Genomic DNA, 14,044 nt, shown 5'->3' with positions numbered 1-14,044 from the left:
TGGATCTTTTGGTTGGGGTTCAACCCCCCTAACTGCAAAAAAATCAGGTGAGCAAAATATCGCAATAAATTGTCGAAAAATCGATAAAATGACGAGATATCGACGAAATTCATGATATTTTTTAACATATATCCAATGTAATTCTTTGATAATTGATTTTATATTATCACTAATTGAATTATTGAAATCAATGATTATGTAATCAAAGATGAACTTGCATTACCAACTATCAGTAGTGTCGTAGGGGGTTGGTTTTCATGAAATCGATGATTATGTAATCAAAGATGAACTTGCATTACCAACTATCAGTAGTGTCGTAGGGTTTTCATCTCACAAACATAATGATAACCACTAAAACCAATCTAAATCAATCCAATAAAACTGAGAAGTTTGAAAAGAAAAATCATCTGAACTCGATTTGATTTGTTTGGGTTGATCCATTTCTGACTTCTTTTTCATTCTGATCCAAACAATCAAATATTCCGTACAAACTTTCTTTGTCTTTCCTGGGAATTTCTTTAACAGATATGATCCGACGGTGCCCTTCTTCAAAACTCCATTATTGAAGTAGAATCAATGATGGGCTGAAGCTACTGATATTCAACCAAATGGGTCCCCAAAAGCTAATTCAAACCTGCGGTTTCAGCAATATTTCTCAAGTTTTCATGGATTGACAGTGTGATGGAGCCTCTGGATTTTCTTTACACAGAACTGAAGCTGATCAACGATTAATCCTTTGAAGTTGCAGTACTTCTGAGGAATGATTTCCAGGAGGGTACATTGGTCAAGGACGTCTCATTTTCATAGCAGAAAACACCAGGTACGTATGATGATTGGAGACCTAGAAAATATTAGGTGATAGGAACTTGAAGAAAATCTAATAAGAGAAAATGATTAGCAAGAGGGTCACGTAAGTTTAAATGAAGATGAACTTGCTGATATTCAAATAGGGCACGTAAATGTATCATGATTCATGTCACATTCATCTCCTCTTCCCCATCTCTCATACCAAGCTCATCTCTCATCATTTGGTATGAGACAAAGTGGGACTGCTTGTTATGTTCATACGTGTCATGCTTCTTTCCTTAATACTTTCCCTCAAAGTTTATGAAACCAAACATAGTCTAATTATATTTGTTTTTCTTTAATATTTTTCATACACCAGGTCAAATATGAAAAAATTATTTTTCTCAATAATTTTTTCCTTTACTCAGTACTTTATAGAAACCAAACATAACCTTAAATGTCTATTTCGAAACTTTAGGTAGCCATTTCTAATTTACTCCCAAACATATCCTAAGACAATTTAGGGTATAAGATATTGGGAGACCCACATACTTTTTTCAAGTAAAGTTTAGCATGAAGTCTGTCCAAAAAACATTCAACTTTTCCATGCATGTTTTTTTTTTTAACCAAAAGTTAAAACCATGTCAAAGAGCATTCGATATGCTGCAAAATCTGGGCATCAACCTGATCTCAAAAGGAAAAAACCAGAGCTTTGCTAAAAGTTACGGCTGTGTCAAAGAATCCATGAGAAGGACAAAAACATACAAAATATCTGCATTTTAGAATTGGAATAAGGTGATGAGATAAAAGGCTTCCATGATAGAGACACTTGTCCTGAAAAGGAAAGAAAAAGACCACCACATTGCCTTCTTGCCACAAATCCAAGCTTTTCACATTCACACTATGTATTTGTTTCTTTACCATCTGGGTTTCAACCTGGCAACTTGAGCTGCAGCTGCACTCTATATATTAGACCACAGAGAAGTAGAAGTAGAAGAAGAAGAAGAAGAATACGTTTCCAGTCCTGTAAATGTGAAGAATGGTGCAAATACGAATACAGCAAGAGGGAAAGAAAAGAACTGGCCAAATTCCAAGTTGAAACTAAAATGGAGGCTTCATTACCACAATATTATTATCAACATAATAGGGACCAACAAATCACACAAGAAATTTGGAAGAACAAAGGCAATTAAAAAAAAAAAAAAAAAACTCGGAGAGTTGGATTTTACAAAAATTCCAATTCTACCCACGCTAGAGAGAAAAAGGACGATTTCCCAGACACACTAATATAGCCGGGTCCACCTCTCCGGTCCAAATGAGACATCAACGACCACCCTACAAATCTTTTTCCCCCTTCTGTAGAGAGAAAAAACCATGAAACAGAGATGACGATGAAAAAAAATCAACAATGAAGAAAATCAATCAAAGCCAAACTAATCCCTTCCTCTCCCTTGGGATTATTTAGGAGGTTTTTCCAGAGACTTTTTTGTCATCTTTTCCAGGCACAAACCTTGGCAGAGTCAGAAGGGTGTTTACCCGAGACACTCCCTCAAGAGCAGACCATTCTATGCCTGACTCCGTATGAAACTCTTCCTGCTTTGATGCTTCCTCTTGGCTATCTTCTGGATGGATCTCTTTGCCCGTTCGAACAGTTCCTGAGCGGTCCAATCCAGTCGGGCCTAAGAGATCTTTCTCAATGCCAGCGTCCGTTTGTTCCAATGGTGTCACCTGCTCTTTGGATTTGGTGGAAGCAGTAGAAAAATTGTTTGTGTTGGAATTGAGGAAGAGGCAAACTACAGCACAGTCATCAACTTTGGAAGTTGGGTATTTGAGCCTCCAAGCTCTTACTGCAGTCTCAACCAGGGTTCGAGCTGCAGTGGAACGCGATGAGGCCGAAGCTACAATGTCTACCACTTCTTTGTTGGAGAGCACATCCCAGACCTGTGAATAAATATTCATGTAAACTTTAGTCCTGAACAGAAATGATAAATCCACTCAGCAAACTAAATGCCTTGCTTCTTTACCCCATCTGTAGCCAAGACGACAAATTCATCCTTCTCAGAGAGGCGCCGATAAGAAATTTCAGGCACAGAGATCAGACCAAAATCCTTGAGGCAGAAATCTCCGAAAGCCCGGGCCATGGCAAGACCAGGGGAATCATTGTTTGGCAGCCAGACTCTGGCAACCTCAGGTTCATCCTGAAGGGCAAAAACACGCCCTTTGAATCTTCGAATTCTCTCTGCTTCCCCTATAATGAAAGAACAAAAAGAATTATGCAAGAACTACATAACTAGGAGAGAGTTTTCTGACCATTAATGGATAGCTTTTACAAATAAAAAATAAATGAATAACAACCATCATTTGGCTGGGTGAGAATACAGGGTTATAAGTAGATTTTTTTTTTCCCTATCTTTTATATACTAGCATGTGCAGTGTCTTGTCTATGACAGACATGATCTAACTATTGGATTCCAAGCTCCTCTTGATGCACCTTCAAGTCTCTATTAGGCTGTATCTGTAACATGTAAACTGTACATTCTTAACAAGGAACCTCTACTGTGGAGTTTTTTCTCCCAATCTGTACATTCAGCCTATAATTTTCCACATTCCTTTTCATCATGATGATGTATAACTCAAAATATTTCAACACTTAGTTGCTTTAGTTGATCGGACCCTCATTGCTGAATGATGTATCTAATGCTGTCAGGTCAAATTCTCTCCTAACAGGGAGCAACCACTCTGTTCTTTCTGTATGTTCACAAGTAACATGTGCATGTGCTACATGTGAACCAAAGTATGACCAAATCTCACCAAGCTTCCAAGCCAGACTCCAATAATTCAATTTGGATGTATTCTCTGCAAAAGAAACAACCTTTCTTTTTGTCCTTTTCTCAGAAGCAACCAGGCTATGTTTTCATATGAAAGGAAATATGGCTGTGTTTTCAATCACCAATTACCTATACTGGTTTTGAGCAGCTCACTACTTACTAATCTTTAAAGTTAAAAAAATAAATAAATAAACAGTTGCAAGCATTTTAGTGGGAGTGAAATTGGATTTTATACACACAAACAGAGAGAGAGAAAGAGAGAAACCTGGAAGATTTGGTTTGAGATCGACGGTCAACTGAATGGCAACAAGATAACCGTCCTTATCTCTGGTACCCAATACAGCCCGGGAGTCCCCAACATTTCCAATGACAAGATCCTGACCCTATATAAAAACAGCCAAGGCAATTGTTATTAGGAAAAATAAAGTCCATGTCAGAGAATCCTATCTGAATCAAGTTCGGAATGCTTATGAGATCATACCTGCTTGACCAGAGTAACCGCTGTTGTCCCACTACAGAAGCAATCTATATTTGTATGCATTCTCAGCTCCCTGTCCATGACTTTGAAAGCCTTCAGAAATGATTCTTTCAGTGCCTGAAAGATCTCAGGCTGCTTTTCTGTTTCTTCAAGATCAATAGAGGGCCTGGATTCCTCATCGGCAGATATGAAGGCAGTATCTTCGGAGTTCATGCTTCCGGTGGTGTTAAGGCTGATCTCTTTGAGTACATCCTCATTGATATTGACTTCCCAGTGTGCACTCAGTTTTAGGGGAAGGGAATCCCTCACCCTCTTTGCAACCATATGACCATATGGACCATGGCCATCAAAAACGCCACAGAAAACCGTGTCTGTTCTTGAACCAAAATTCTGGAAAATCAGTCATATAGAATTAGCAACAAACATTATATCTCACAAGAACAGCAGAAAAAGCAATAATAATAAATAAAAAATGACAAAATTTTAATATTAAAAAAGAGAAATGTAATATTTAAAATCACAGAGCTTATAGGCAAAGCCCCTTTTAGTCAAATAATATAATAATTAGAGTGAGGAGTGAAGGACAAACAATAAATGTAAGAAATGAAAGAAACCAAAGAATTCTTATTGGGCTTTACGGACTGGCCTAGAAAAAACTAAGTCATATATAAATCTTGTGATCATCCTGCTTGAAAGGAGCAGCATCTTAACAGTTGCAATATTCTCTTGAAATACCGAGCTCTATTGAAATAATGAGCCCATCACTACACTCGCCGTCTTACCTGAGAATGTTCCCTATGTTGTGACGTTATGTAAATGAGTTATACTAAAACTACATCTTACAATATATTGAACAAATCACGGTTACATCACGCTTCTGGTTTTGGTCTTTAAAACACCACATCTAAGTCTCACTAGCTCCAACATATGCTTCTTTTCAAGAATAATACATCATAATCATAAGTAATTAAAAATGAACAAGCTCAGAAAAATTAGCAGTCAACATTCCAAAGGAAGACTGCAGTAAAAAAAAGGAAGGAAAACCATGAAGAAAACTGAAATAGGATGAAGTCAACTGGTATATATGATGGGACATCATACAAACAAAGAAAAGTCCCAAATACCCATAAGAAAGCTAGTTCTATGGGAACGTTGACTCAGAGAAAAGGTATAAAATACTCATACGACTGGAATAGCTTGTTCAATGAGAACTTTTGAGTTTATATGACAACAAAGGTGAGACAATTGTTTTATCATATCAATATCAAAAGCAAACTAGAAACCAAAAGCATCATTTGGTAAAGCATTATATCTCTATACCACAAAAAAAAAGGATAAACTAAAATTGAAAAACTGCATAAGTGAATATTACACCCATACACGAAAAAATATCAGTTAAGATTATCAAAAGACACCAACCCTTATTCTATATGTCATGAGCTATGCAAGTGTTAAACATTAAAATAGTGATTTTGGGGCAAGGACAGGCATGGAACCGGGGAAAGTGCCATTAACACCGATATCCAAACAGCATCCAAACCTTGTTGGCTACTCCTAACTATGCAGCAGCAAGAACAATAACAACAATATGGAGAGCACATTATTTTATTCAACATATGGAAAAAATGTTAAATTATGGAGATTTGAACATTTGAAAAGATAAAGAGTAACTTGGAAGGAAAGAAAAGAGCTCACCTCCCAAACAATCATGGCATCCTGGTTGGTTCCTTTCTTGCCCTGCTGTGTAAACAAAGAGGCGAAATCACTCGCCCCATTCAGGAACATTCGCCCTGGAATCTTATGCAATTGTTCTTCCCTCCTGGAGTCGAAGGAGGAAGTCCGAGACCCCAGTCGTCTCTTGGAGTTCTTCCTCCTCCTGACCCCTAAAGAACCCGAGGGCGAACTGGGGAGAGGGCGACTGCTTTCAGCAGACAAGCAGGACCCCATTCTCAGGGCCCTGATTATATTTAATATGCACTCCAGACCAGCCAGACAGTCACACCCCTTGTTTTCTGTAGACGGATCCGTCAGAACCCGCCGATAAATCCACCAAAAAATTCTTGATTTCCTGGCCTAATTTGCAGGATTAACCCACTAATTTGCCTTCAAATCTTTCCAATTAAGCTCTCAATTTCTCAGCTTAATTACCAGACTAATCCACAAATCTCCCCAATTATGCAATTCTGAAATCGATCACTCCAGAATTCAACTCCCAAAAGCTTAAAAACTTAACCCAAAAACCTAACCAACAGTACTTTCCAGAACCCTTTTAAAGCTGAAACACAAGGATAACAATCATCACCCTTTTTTTTCCTTTTTTCCAATTAGAAATCTTAAAATATTCACAAAAAGCTAAAAAGGGGATACAATAAAGAGCAGATCTATGCAGAATAACAAAGGCATACCCCAAGATTGATCCAAAAGCACTCAATCTCGAATCTGCAAAAAATCATTCAAGTTCTCCAAAACCCAGATACAATTTCCGCAAATTGTCAACAAATCAAGCCTCAAATCACGCCCGAAGCACCAGAACCCACCGATTTTTCCTCAGATCAAGCTCCAAATTAACCCAACAACCAGCCAGAACAACCAAGAAACAAAGAAAACATTACAGCTGCAGCGCTTTAATGAAGAAGAGCCCAATTGAGAATTGATGGTTGAGAGAGAAATGGATGAAAAAAATGAATGGGGAAATAGGGACAACCACCACAAATAAAGAGAGGTGGGGAGGAAAAAAAACGCGGTTCAAAGAAGGCGAGCTTTCTAGAAAGAGAGAAATGGAGGCTTTTTCTGAAGAGTTGGTGTCACTTTCAAATCTGGGACGTTCTTAATAACGGAATAAAAAAAAAATGATTCCAAGCCCAATCAATGGTGGGGTTTTGGAGATAATTGGTGGGTTAATCTGCAAAATTTGAAGAATTCAGGAACAAGAAAGAACAAGGAAGAAAAAGGGAAGAAAGGGAAAATCTTTTGGGTTTGTGATGTGGGGAGATTATATAGAAAAAGGTGATTGAATGACTAGTGGATATATGTATGCATATGAGGAAGAAACAAATAAGCAACCTTAGATTTTGAGCCTTCTGCTGGATGCTTTTCCCATTTCTATCCTATGGTTTCTGTTTTTTCTTTTTTCATTCTTCATTTTTTTCTTTTTTATATTTATTTATAATTTTTTTATATAAAAATATAATTTGGAACCTTTCTCTTTCCATTCTGGTATCTGGGCTGTAATACCCCTGCTTCATTTTATTTATTTATTTATTTATTTTAATTTCAAATAATTATAATTAATATTAATCATAATTCATTATATTGACTATATAATACTCTTATTTTTATAAAAAGTATAATTTAATAAGATAATTTCATTTTTTTTAAATATAATTTCTTTTTATTTATTTATTTTAGTTTTGGATAAAGATAATATTCATGAGTGAAGTCTAAGGGAATTATCCTTATATATTTATAATATATAAATGTTTTTTATTTTATAAAATTTTATATATATATATTTTTTGGAAAATTATAAAAATAAGATTAGATAAATAATTTAATTATATAATAAAACCATTTCAACATAATTTCTTCTAGATTTAATCATGTAATAAATGCAACACAAACCCTCAAGGTATGCTATTAAATTTATTTTTAATTAAAAAATATAAAATTAATATATGAAAATAAAAAACTATTATGTGTCAATTGAAATTGTTAATTACGTGGTGGTTGAATAAAAAATGCACATTCAATAATACTTTGAATATATTTTATTTTATTTAGTTGTTCAATGGCGTACAGAGAAATTAAGAAATTATAATTTTATCTTATTAAATTTTTTTTTCAAATAAGTAATTTAATAATATAATAATTCTAGATATAAGTATGGTATTTTAATTTTTGTTTATTTCATGAAAGGATAATAATTTTTTTATATACTAAAAAAATTTACATATTATATAATTGATATAATGTTTTATTTTATCTTTGTCGAGTTGGGTGGATGCCCAAATCAAGTTAACTCAACCCGATCCAATCAAGAGATCGGGGAAATTGTAAAAAATTGTCCAAAAAGAAAGTGAAAGGCTTTTGTACTTTATTTTAGTATAGTTCCACTCATAATTTGGGATGAAGAATTAAACGGTAAAACAACTGTTTTTAGATAAAGACAATCCCAAGTTTTCCTATATTATCAATTAATACATTTTTTTAAATTTTATATTGGATAAATATACCATTTTAGATATATAATATTTTCATAGTATTTTTTTTTTAATCAAGGCCTATAATGTATAAATATTAAAAAGAATATTTAATACAAAAACTAGAAATCAGCACACTCTTCCTAAGTTTTTGTTTGTAAAATAATTAATTTTATATCTAAAATAAAATTATAAAATTAGCATATTAAATTTAAAATTTTTCATTTAGTATATATAAGATAATATTTTTAAAATTTTAGCTTATCATAATTTTTTTTTTTCCTCTCTACTTTTCTTTTCTTGAAAATTTATTTGGTTTTAGATTAAATGTTTAAAATATGGAGTTTTTGACCATAGCTTAGTTTTTATAATAAGATAACATTTTTAATAATTCAATAAATATTGTCAAATAAAAAAAATTAAAGGGAATTTTTTGTTTTAGGTAATGATAAATAAAGTTTTTTTTAACTTGGATAAGAAAAATGTCATATAAATGTAGACATAGATATTGTTAATCATATTAGAAAATTATGATTATTTTTTTAAAATTTTTTTTTATTAGCCTTTCTTTTTTTTATGATACTAGATAAAAAAAATTATCTAATAATAATAATAATAATAATAATAAATGATTAACTATGTAAAAATAAATTTTATTATTTTTAAAAAATAAATTTTTTTTCCAAGCAAGTTGGTTTGGGTGGGAGTTGACTTAAGTTTTTTTTTTTTTTTTTTTGAGTTTACTTATACTTAAATAAATTAATTAAAATTTTCAAAAATAGGTCATAATCTTAATTAACATTTTTATGTGAAGCCTTTTAGACTCAATTTGGAACATGGAAAATATTAGAAAATTTTAAAACGTAAGAAGAAAATTCAAACGACCTTATTTAGTTTTCCTATAAAAAAACTAAGAAAAATTAAATATAAAATTATTTAAAGACATGCACATTTTCAAATATGTTTTTTCATGCTTGATATAAATGAGGAAAGGAGGCAAATATATTAAAAAACGTTTCTCATATTCTTACTTATATTCCTTTTCTTGCGCTTACTTTCAAACTTTTCAATTTAAATGAAGATAGTATTTGTTTTTTTTCATTGAATAGAAAAATATCAAAATATTTTACTTTTTTTATTTAATTAAAAGTTAACTTGTTGATATCAACTAATATAACTAAACTAAACTTCTTATCAATATATTTAATTTACTTACGTTGTTGATTACTTTTAACGGTATAGAAAAAAACAAATATCAATTAAAAAACAAATATCGCCTTAATATGATTAGTCTAAATCACATATTTATTTCCAAAATCTAAACTTATGACAAAAAATAATTAAAAGTAAAACTATATATATATATATATTCTTAGAAATGAAAATAAAAAAATTTATATTTAAAATAAAAAGTTGCTGCATGTCAAGCCTAATTAGTTGGCCCCATAGGAAGGTGGCCAAGGCTTGGTGGACCATGAGCCAACTTGATTCATGAGGTAGTACATAAAATAAATTTCAACAAAATGATGATCATATATTATTACGTTTTTATTATATTATTAATTTTTAATTAGTTCACTCTACAATGAATTGAAAGATAATAAATCTTTCTTAATTTTCATGAAACATGGTAAATCTTTATTAATTTTCTTTGTTGTTTTTCTTTAATTGAAAGGATGCAAATAAGATAACTAAAGTCGTCAATCATAACGTTAATATGAAATATTTTTAATATTGGAACTCATTGGAAAATATCCTAAATTCATAATTAATATATATTCTTTTTTGTAAAGAATATTGTATAAAATGTTTTTTAAAACAACTGTTATTATAATATTAGATTTCCTTATTAAATAAGAAAAGTTATTAGAAATATCTTTATAAATATTGAATGTCATAAGGCAAAAAAAGTGATGAAATGAAGATGAGTTTGTATAGATTATGCTAAGTGGAGGGAAAAATGGAAGATGTCTCATGGAATTATTTGTAGTATTCTCTATGGTATAATTGAATCTTTGTAGTATTCTTTATGGTATAATTGAATTATTTTCTCTTATTTATTTTATCTTTATATTTTTGAATTAATATATTTGTATTAAAACTTCTATTGACACAACGAATTAGTTATATCATACAAATAGAATTAAAAAGGCATACTATAATCACTTTTTCCTCATAAGAAAATTCAAGAATAGTCAAATTCTCTATGTCACAAATGAACCCAAGAATAAGAAAATCAAAGGATATTATTATTGTCTTGTTTCAAGTTTTTCTTATATTCTATATTTTCATTGTACAAATCTCAAATCAGCAACTACGTTACTACATAGAAAACTATGAGTCATTTGAAAATTTTTGTTTGTTGACAAAAATAGTTTTAAAAATGGGATTGTTAATTATTTTGATGCACGTTTTTCTTTCTTGTACAACTATTAGGACTCGAGTCTTGTCATTATGCCCACATTATGAGCTGTTTGGAAATCTCTTTCAAGATGGATGATAGTTTGTTTTTCAAAGGAATTAGAAAAAAAAAATGCAGACAAAGAGTGACCCTTCTTTTTATTAAGTAAATAATATGTAAAGGGATGTGGATCTTTTATATATATATATTATACTTTTCCTTTTAACTTTAGGTTTTTCATAGTACAAATCATAAGACAGGTGAGATCTTTCCATAAAATTTAAAAATGATCTTTCCATAAAATTTTAAAATTTAATGCTCAGTTTGGTTTTGAATGTTTATCTAAAATGAGGAGAGAAAAAAAAAAGGGTCAATTTCATTTATTTCCCCTTAGGTTTCGACTAAATACATCTAATTAAGAATGTAAATAAAGTTGATTTAATCGATTTTTGGATAAAAAATGAATCAAACCAATATAATTAGTTTTATATGTGATAAAAACTAAATTGATCATATTTGGAAAGAAAAAACCAAACCAAACCAAGTCTTTTGAGGTTGGTTTGGTTCAATTTTTGTGTCATCCAACTTAATAATCTTTTTTAGTCTTCAACCTAGTTATAGATTTGTTTTTGTTTTGAGTTCAAATCCTATTAATTTGAGTTTATATTAGGCCTTAAGTTTAATTTGTTTTTAAAATTAATTAAAACCAACTTGGATTTTATGTTAAAAATATATTAAATGCATTTAGAATTAATTTAATCATAATATAGAAACAATAAATTATTTTAATAGAATCTAATATAAAAAAAAATATCAAATATCAAATAATTATATATAAGTTTTAGAATATCGGTTTGATTCAGTTTTTATCGGTTATGAGACAAGAAAATCGAAAACCGAATCAACAAGATCGATTTTCAAAATTCTCAAATCGAATCAATCTTTTTTATTTTTGAAAATTGAACCAATATGATCAATTTTGGTTGGTTTGGATCAGCTTGTTGATTTTTTCAGTTTTGCTTACATCACTACATCTGGTCCTTATAGATTTGAAATTTTATCAAATATTTACCTCATCATTTTTATTTCTTATTTTCACTCACCTCTAATCTCATTCAAAATATAAAAAAAAAGGTGCATGATGAAATTTTAAAACTAAATGGATTTAATCAAAACCTTAAAGAAGGGAAATGAAATTAACCCAAAACAATATTGCCATTCTTGATATAAATTTTCTTTCCCAATTATAGTATTTGATTGTACGAATCTGAAACATGCATCATGTCATTGTGTTAGGGATTATGAATTGATTGAATGATTTGATTTAAACTTGAAAACTATTCAAGTTTGATTGTAGGTACACATTGGCCCTCGAATTGTTGTCTTTCACTATATTCAAATTCACATGAATCACACAAAAACATTTGATGAAATAAGCTTTAATTTTTTGTTTTAATAAAAATATGTATTTCATTTAAAATTCACAAAATTGCTGCCAAGCAATAATTATTTGGCTCCATGCATTTAAATATCGACTAGGCTTGGTGGATCATCGTGGACTACACATAGCCTAAATTTCAAATACCATTAAAATTTTGATTTAATTACATAGATAAACTATTTAGCTAATTATAAATCCACACGAATCAATACATGTCTTCATATTTTTGTGTTGCAATGCATTTAAGTTCACATGAATCACAACATAGATTAGATTATTCCAAATAATTTTTTTTTTCTATTTAGTTTGGTATTGAAAATGAATATTTGATTTAAAAAGTCTCCACAAGTAGAGCATGCAAATATTATAACATGAATGTTGAAAAAAATATGTCTTGATGTGACAATTAGGTAGGTGACTCACTCTCACATGGTGTTTGAATGATAACATTGAAATTATAGTTTAAAGCATATGGTTTGAGAAGTCCATTATTTTAATTTGGGGGGTGGACTTGGACATTGACCATGTGAAGCATGCCTTAGTAACAATCATTGTTACTATGTAATGAATACAATTTGTGGATGAAAGAATATTACCTAAATTTCACACTACAAGTTGAATTTGTCATTTGGACATTCCTCGAAGTCGTATCATTGATAGTTTCATTCTCAAGGGTGTTCAGTATTGTATCTTAACCTCAATTCTATTGAAAGATTGACATTTATTTATTTTTACTATGTTATACCTACTCTTAGATGCTCATTTACGATGGATGTATGCCAGAGGAAAGGTTCTTTCTTAATTTGGTATAGAAATATTACTTGATATTGTGAATGAAAGAGTTATATTGCTATGGTTGAGTAGGTGTTAAACAAGGTTTAAAATATCGGTAAATACGGATATATCGATACTTGAATTCAAAATATTGGTGGATATTTTTACACAAATATCGATTGAACATAAATGATTCAAAATTAATGAAATTGCTTAGAAAACTTTTTAAAAAAAATGATAAAATTAGAAACATTTTCTAATATCACTACCAAATGCACTCAAGCAGTGCGTTTGATAGTGATTTTAGGAAGTGTTTTTAGTTTTTCTAACACTTGAAAACTTTAATTTTTCAAGTATTAGAAATACTATAAACACTTCTCAAAATCATTGTCAAATACATTCTGAGAGTCCATTTAATAATGATTTTAGAAAACGCTTTAAATCTAAAAAGTATTTTTGTTTTGGAGCATTAAAAGTGTATTTAATAGTGATTTTAGAAAACGTTTATAGTATTTCTAACATTTGAATGATAAAAAATTTCAAGTGTTTAAAATGTTATAAACATTTATTAAAATTACTGTCAAACGGGCTCTAAAAGTTCGTTTGACAGTGATTTTAAGAAGTGTTTTTAATATAAAAAATGCTTTTGTTTTGGAGTATTAAGAACCGATTCAACAGTAATTTTATGAAATGTTTTTAATTTAAAAAGTGTTTTTGAAAAGAAATAAAGTGATTTGCAAATTTTTGGAAATATTTTTAAAAAAATTTTAAATTATTTATAATATCTTTTTTTTCAAAAAGAATCACTTGATGGATGATTCTTCTAAAAAAAAACTTATAAAGAAAACGCTTTCATTAAAATATTTTGAATGGAAACATGGTGAATGGAAACATGGTCAACCACACTATAAATATTAAAGATGAAGTTTCAACTTAAAACCCTTTTTCATTTTACAAAAAGTAATGAACTTTTTTATAGAACTTTTTTACAGGACATTAATTTTATTTTTTATTTTTTTTACAAAAGATAATAATGTTAGCATGCAAAAATATTTTTTTTATTACAAACACAAATATTCTTAAACAAATATTTTATAAACATTAATACACATTAAAAAAATACCCTTAAATTACACA

At 30.2% G+C, this 14,044-nt stretch overlaps 1 protein-coding gene across 2 annotated transcripts; it reads right to left on the bottom strand.

Annotated features, from left to right (window-relative positions):
• Positions 1–1,881: 1,881 nt before the first annotated feature.
• On the bottom strand, positions 1,882–7,177 carry LOC100246183 (probable protein phosphatase 2C 33). Of its 2 annotated transcripts, XM_019219509.2 has the most exons (6): positions 6,498–7,176; positions 5,788–6,367; positions 4,096–4,482; positions 3,880–3,997; positions 2,811–3,034; positions 1,882–2,727 (listed from the first exon to the last, which is right to left on the bottom strand). In XM_019219509.2, exons 2-6 carry the CDS (start codon positions 6,037–6,039, stop codon positions 2,248–2,250), a joined length of 1,461 nt encoding a protein of 486 aa, XP_019075054.1. In that variant the 5' UTR covers positions 6,040–6,367; positions 6,498–7,176; the 3' UTR covers positions 1,882–2,247. The 2 variants fall into 2 exon arrangements, with proteins under 2 accessions (XP_019075054.1, XP_019075055.1); XM_019219510.2 differs by lacking the exon at positions 5,788–6,367 and having other exon boundaries at positions 6,498–7,177.
• Positions 7,178–14,044: the final 6,867 nt, after the last annotated feature.

This window comes from Vitis vinifera, chromosome 4 (genome assembly GCF_030704535.1).
Source record: "Vitis vinifera cultivar Pinot Noir 40024 chromosome 4, ASM3070453v1".
Lineage (NCBI taxonomy): Eukaryota > Viridiplantae > Streptophyta > Magnoliopsida > Vitales > Vitaceae > Vitis > Vitis vinifera.
This window is presented reverse-complemented; position numbering and strand designations above follow the sequence as displayed.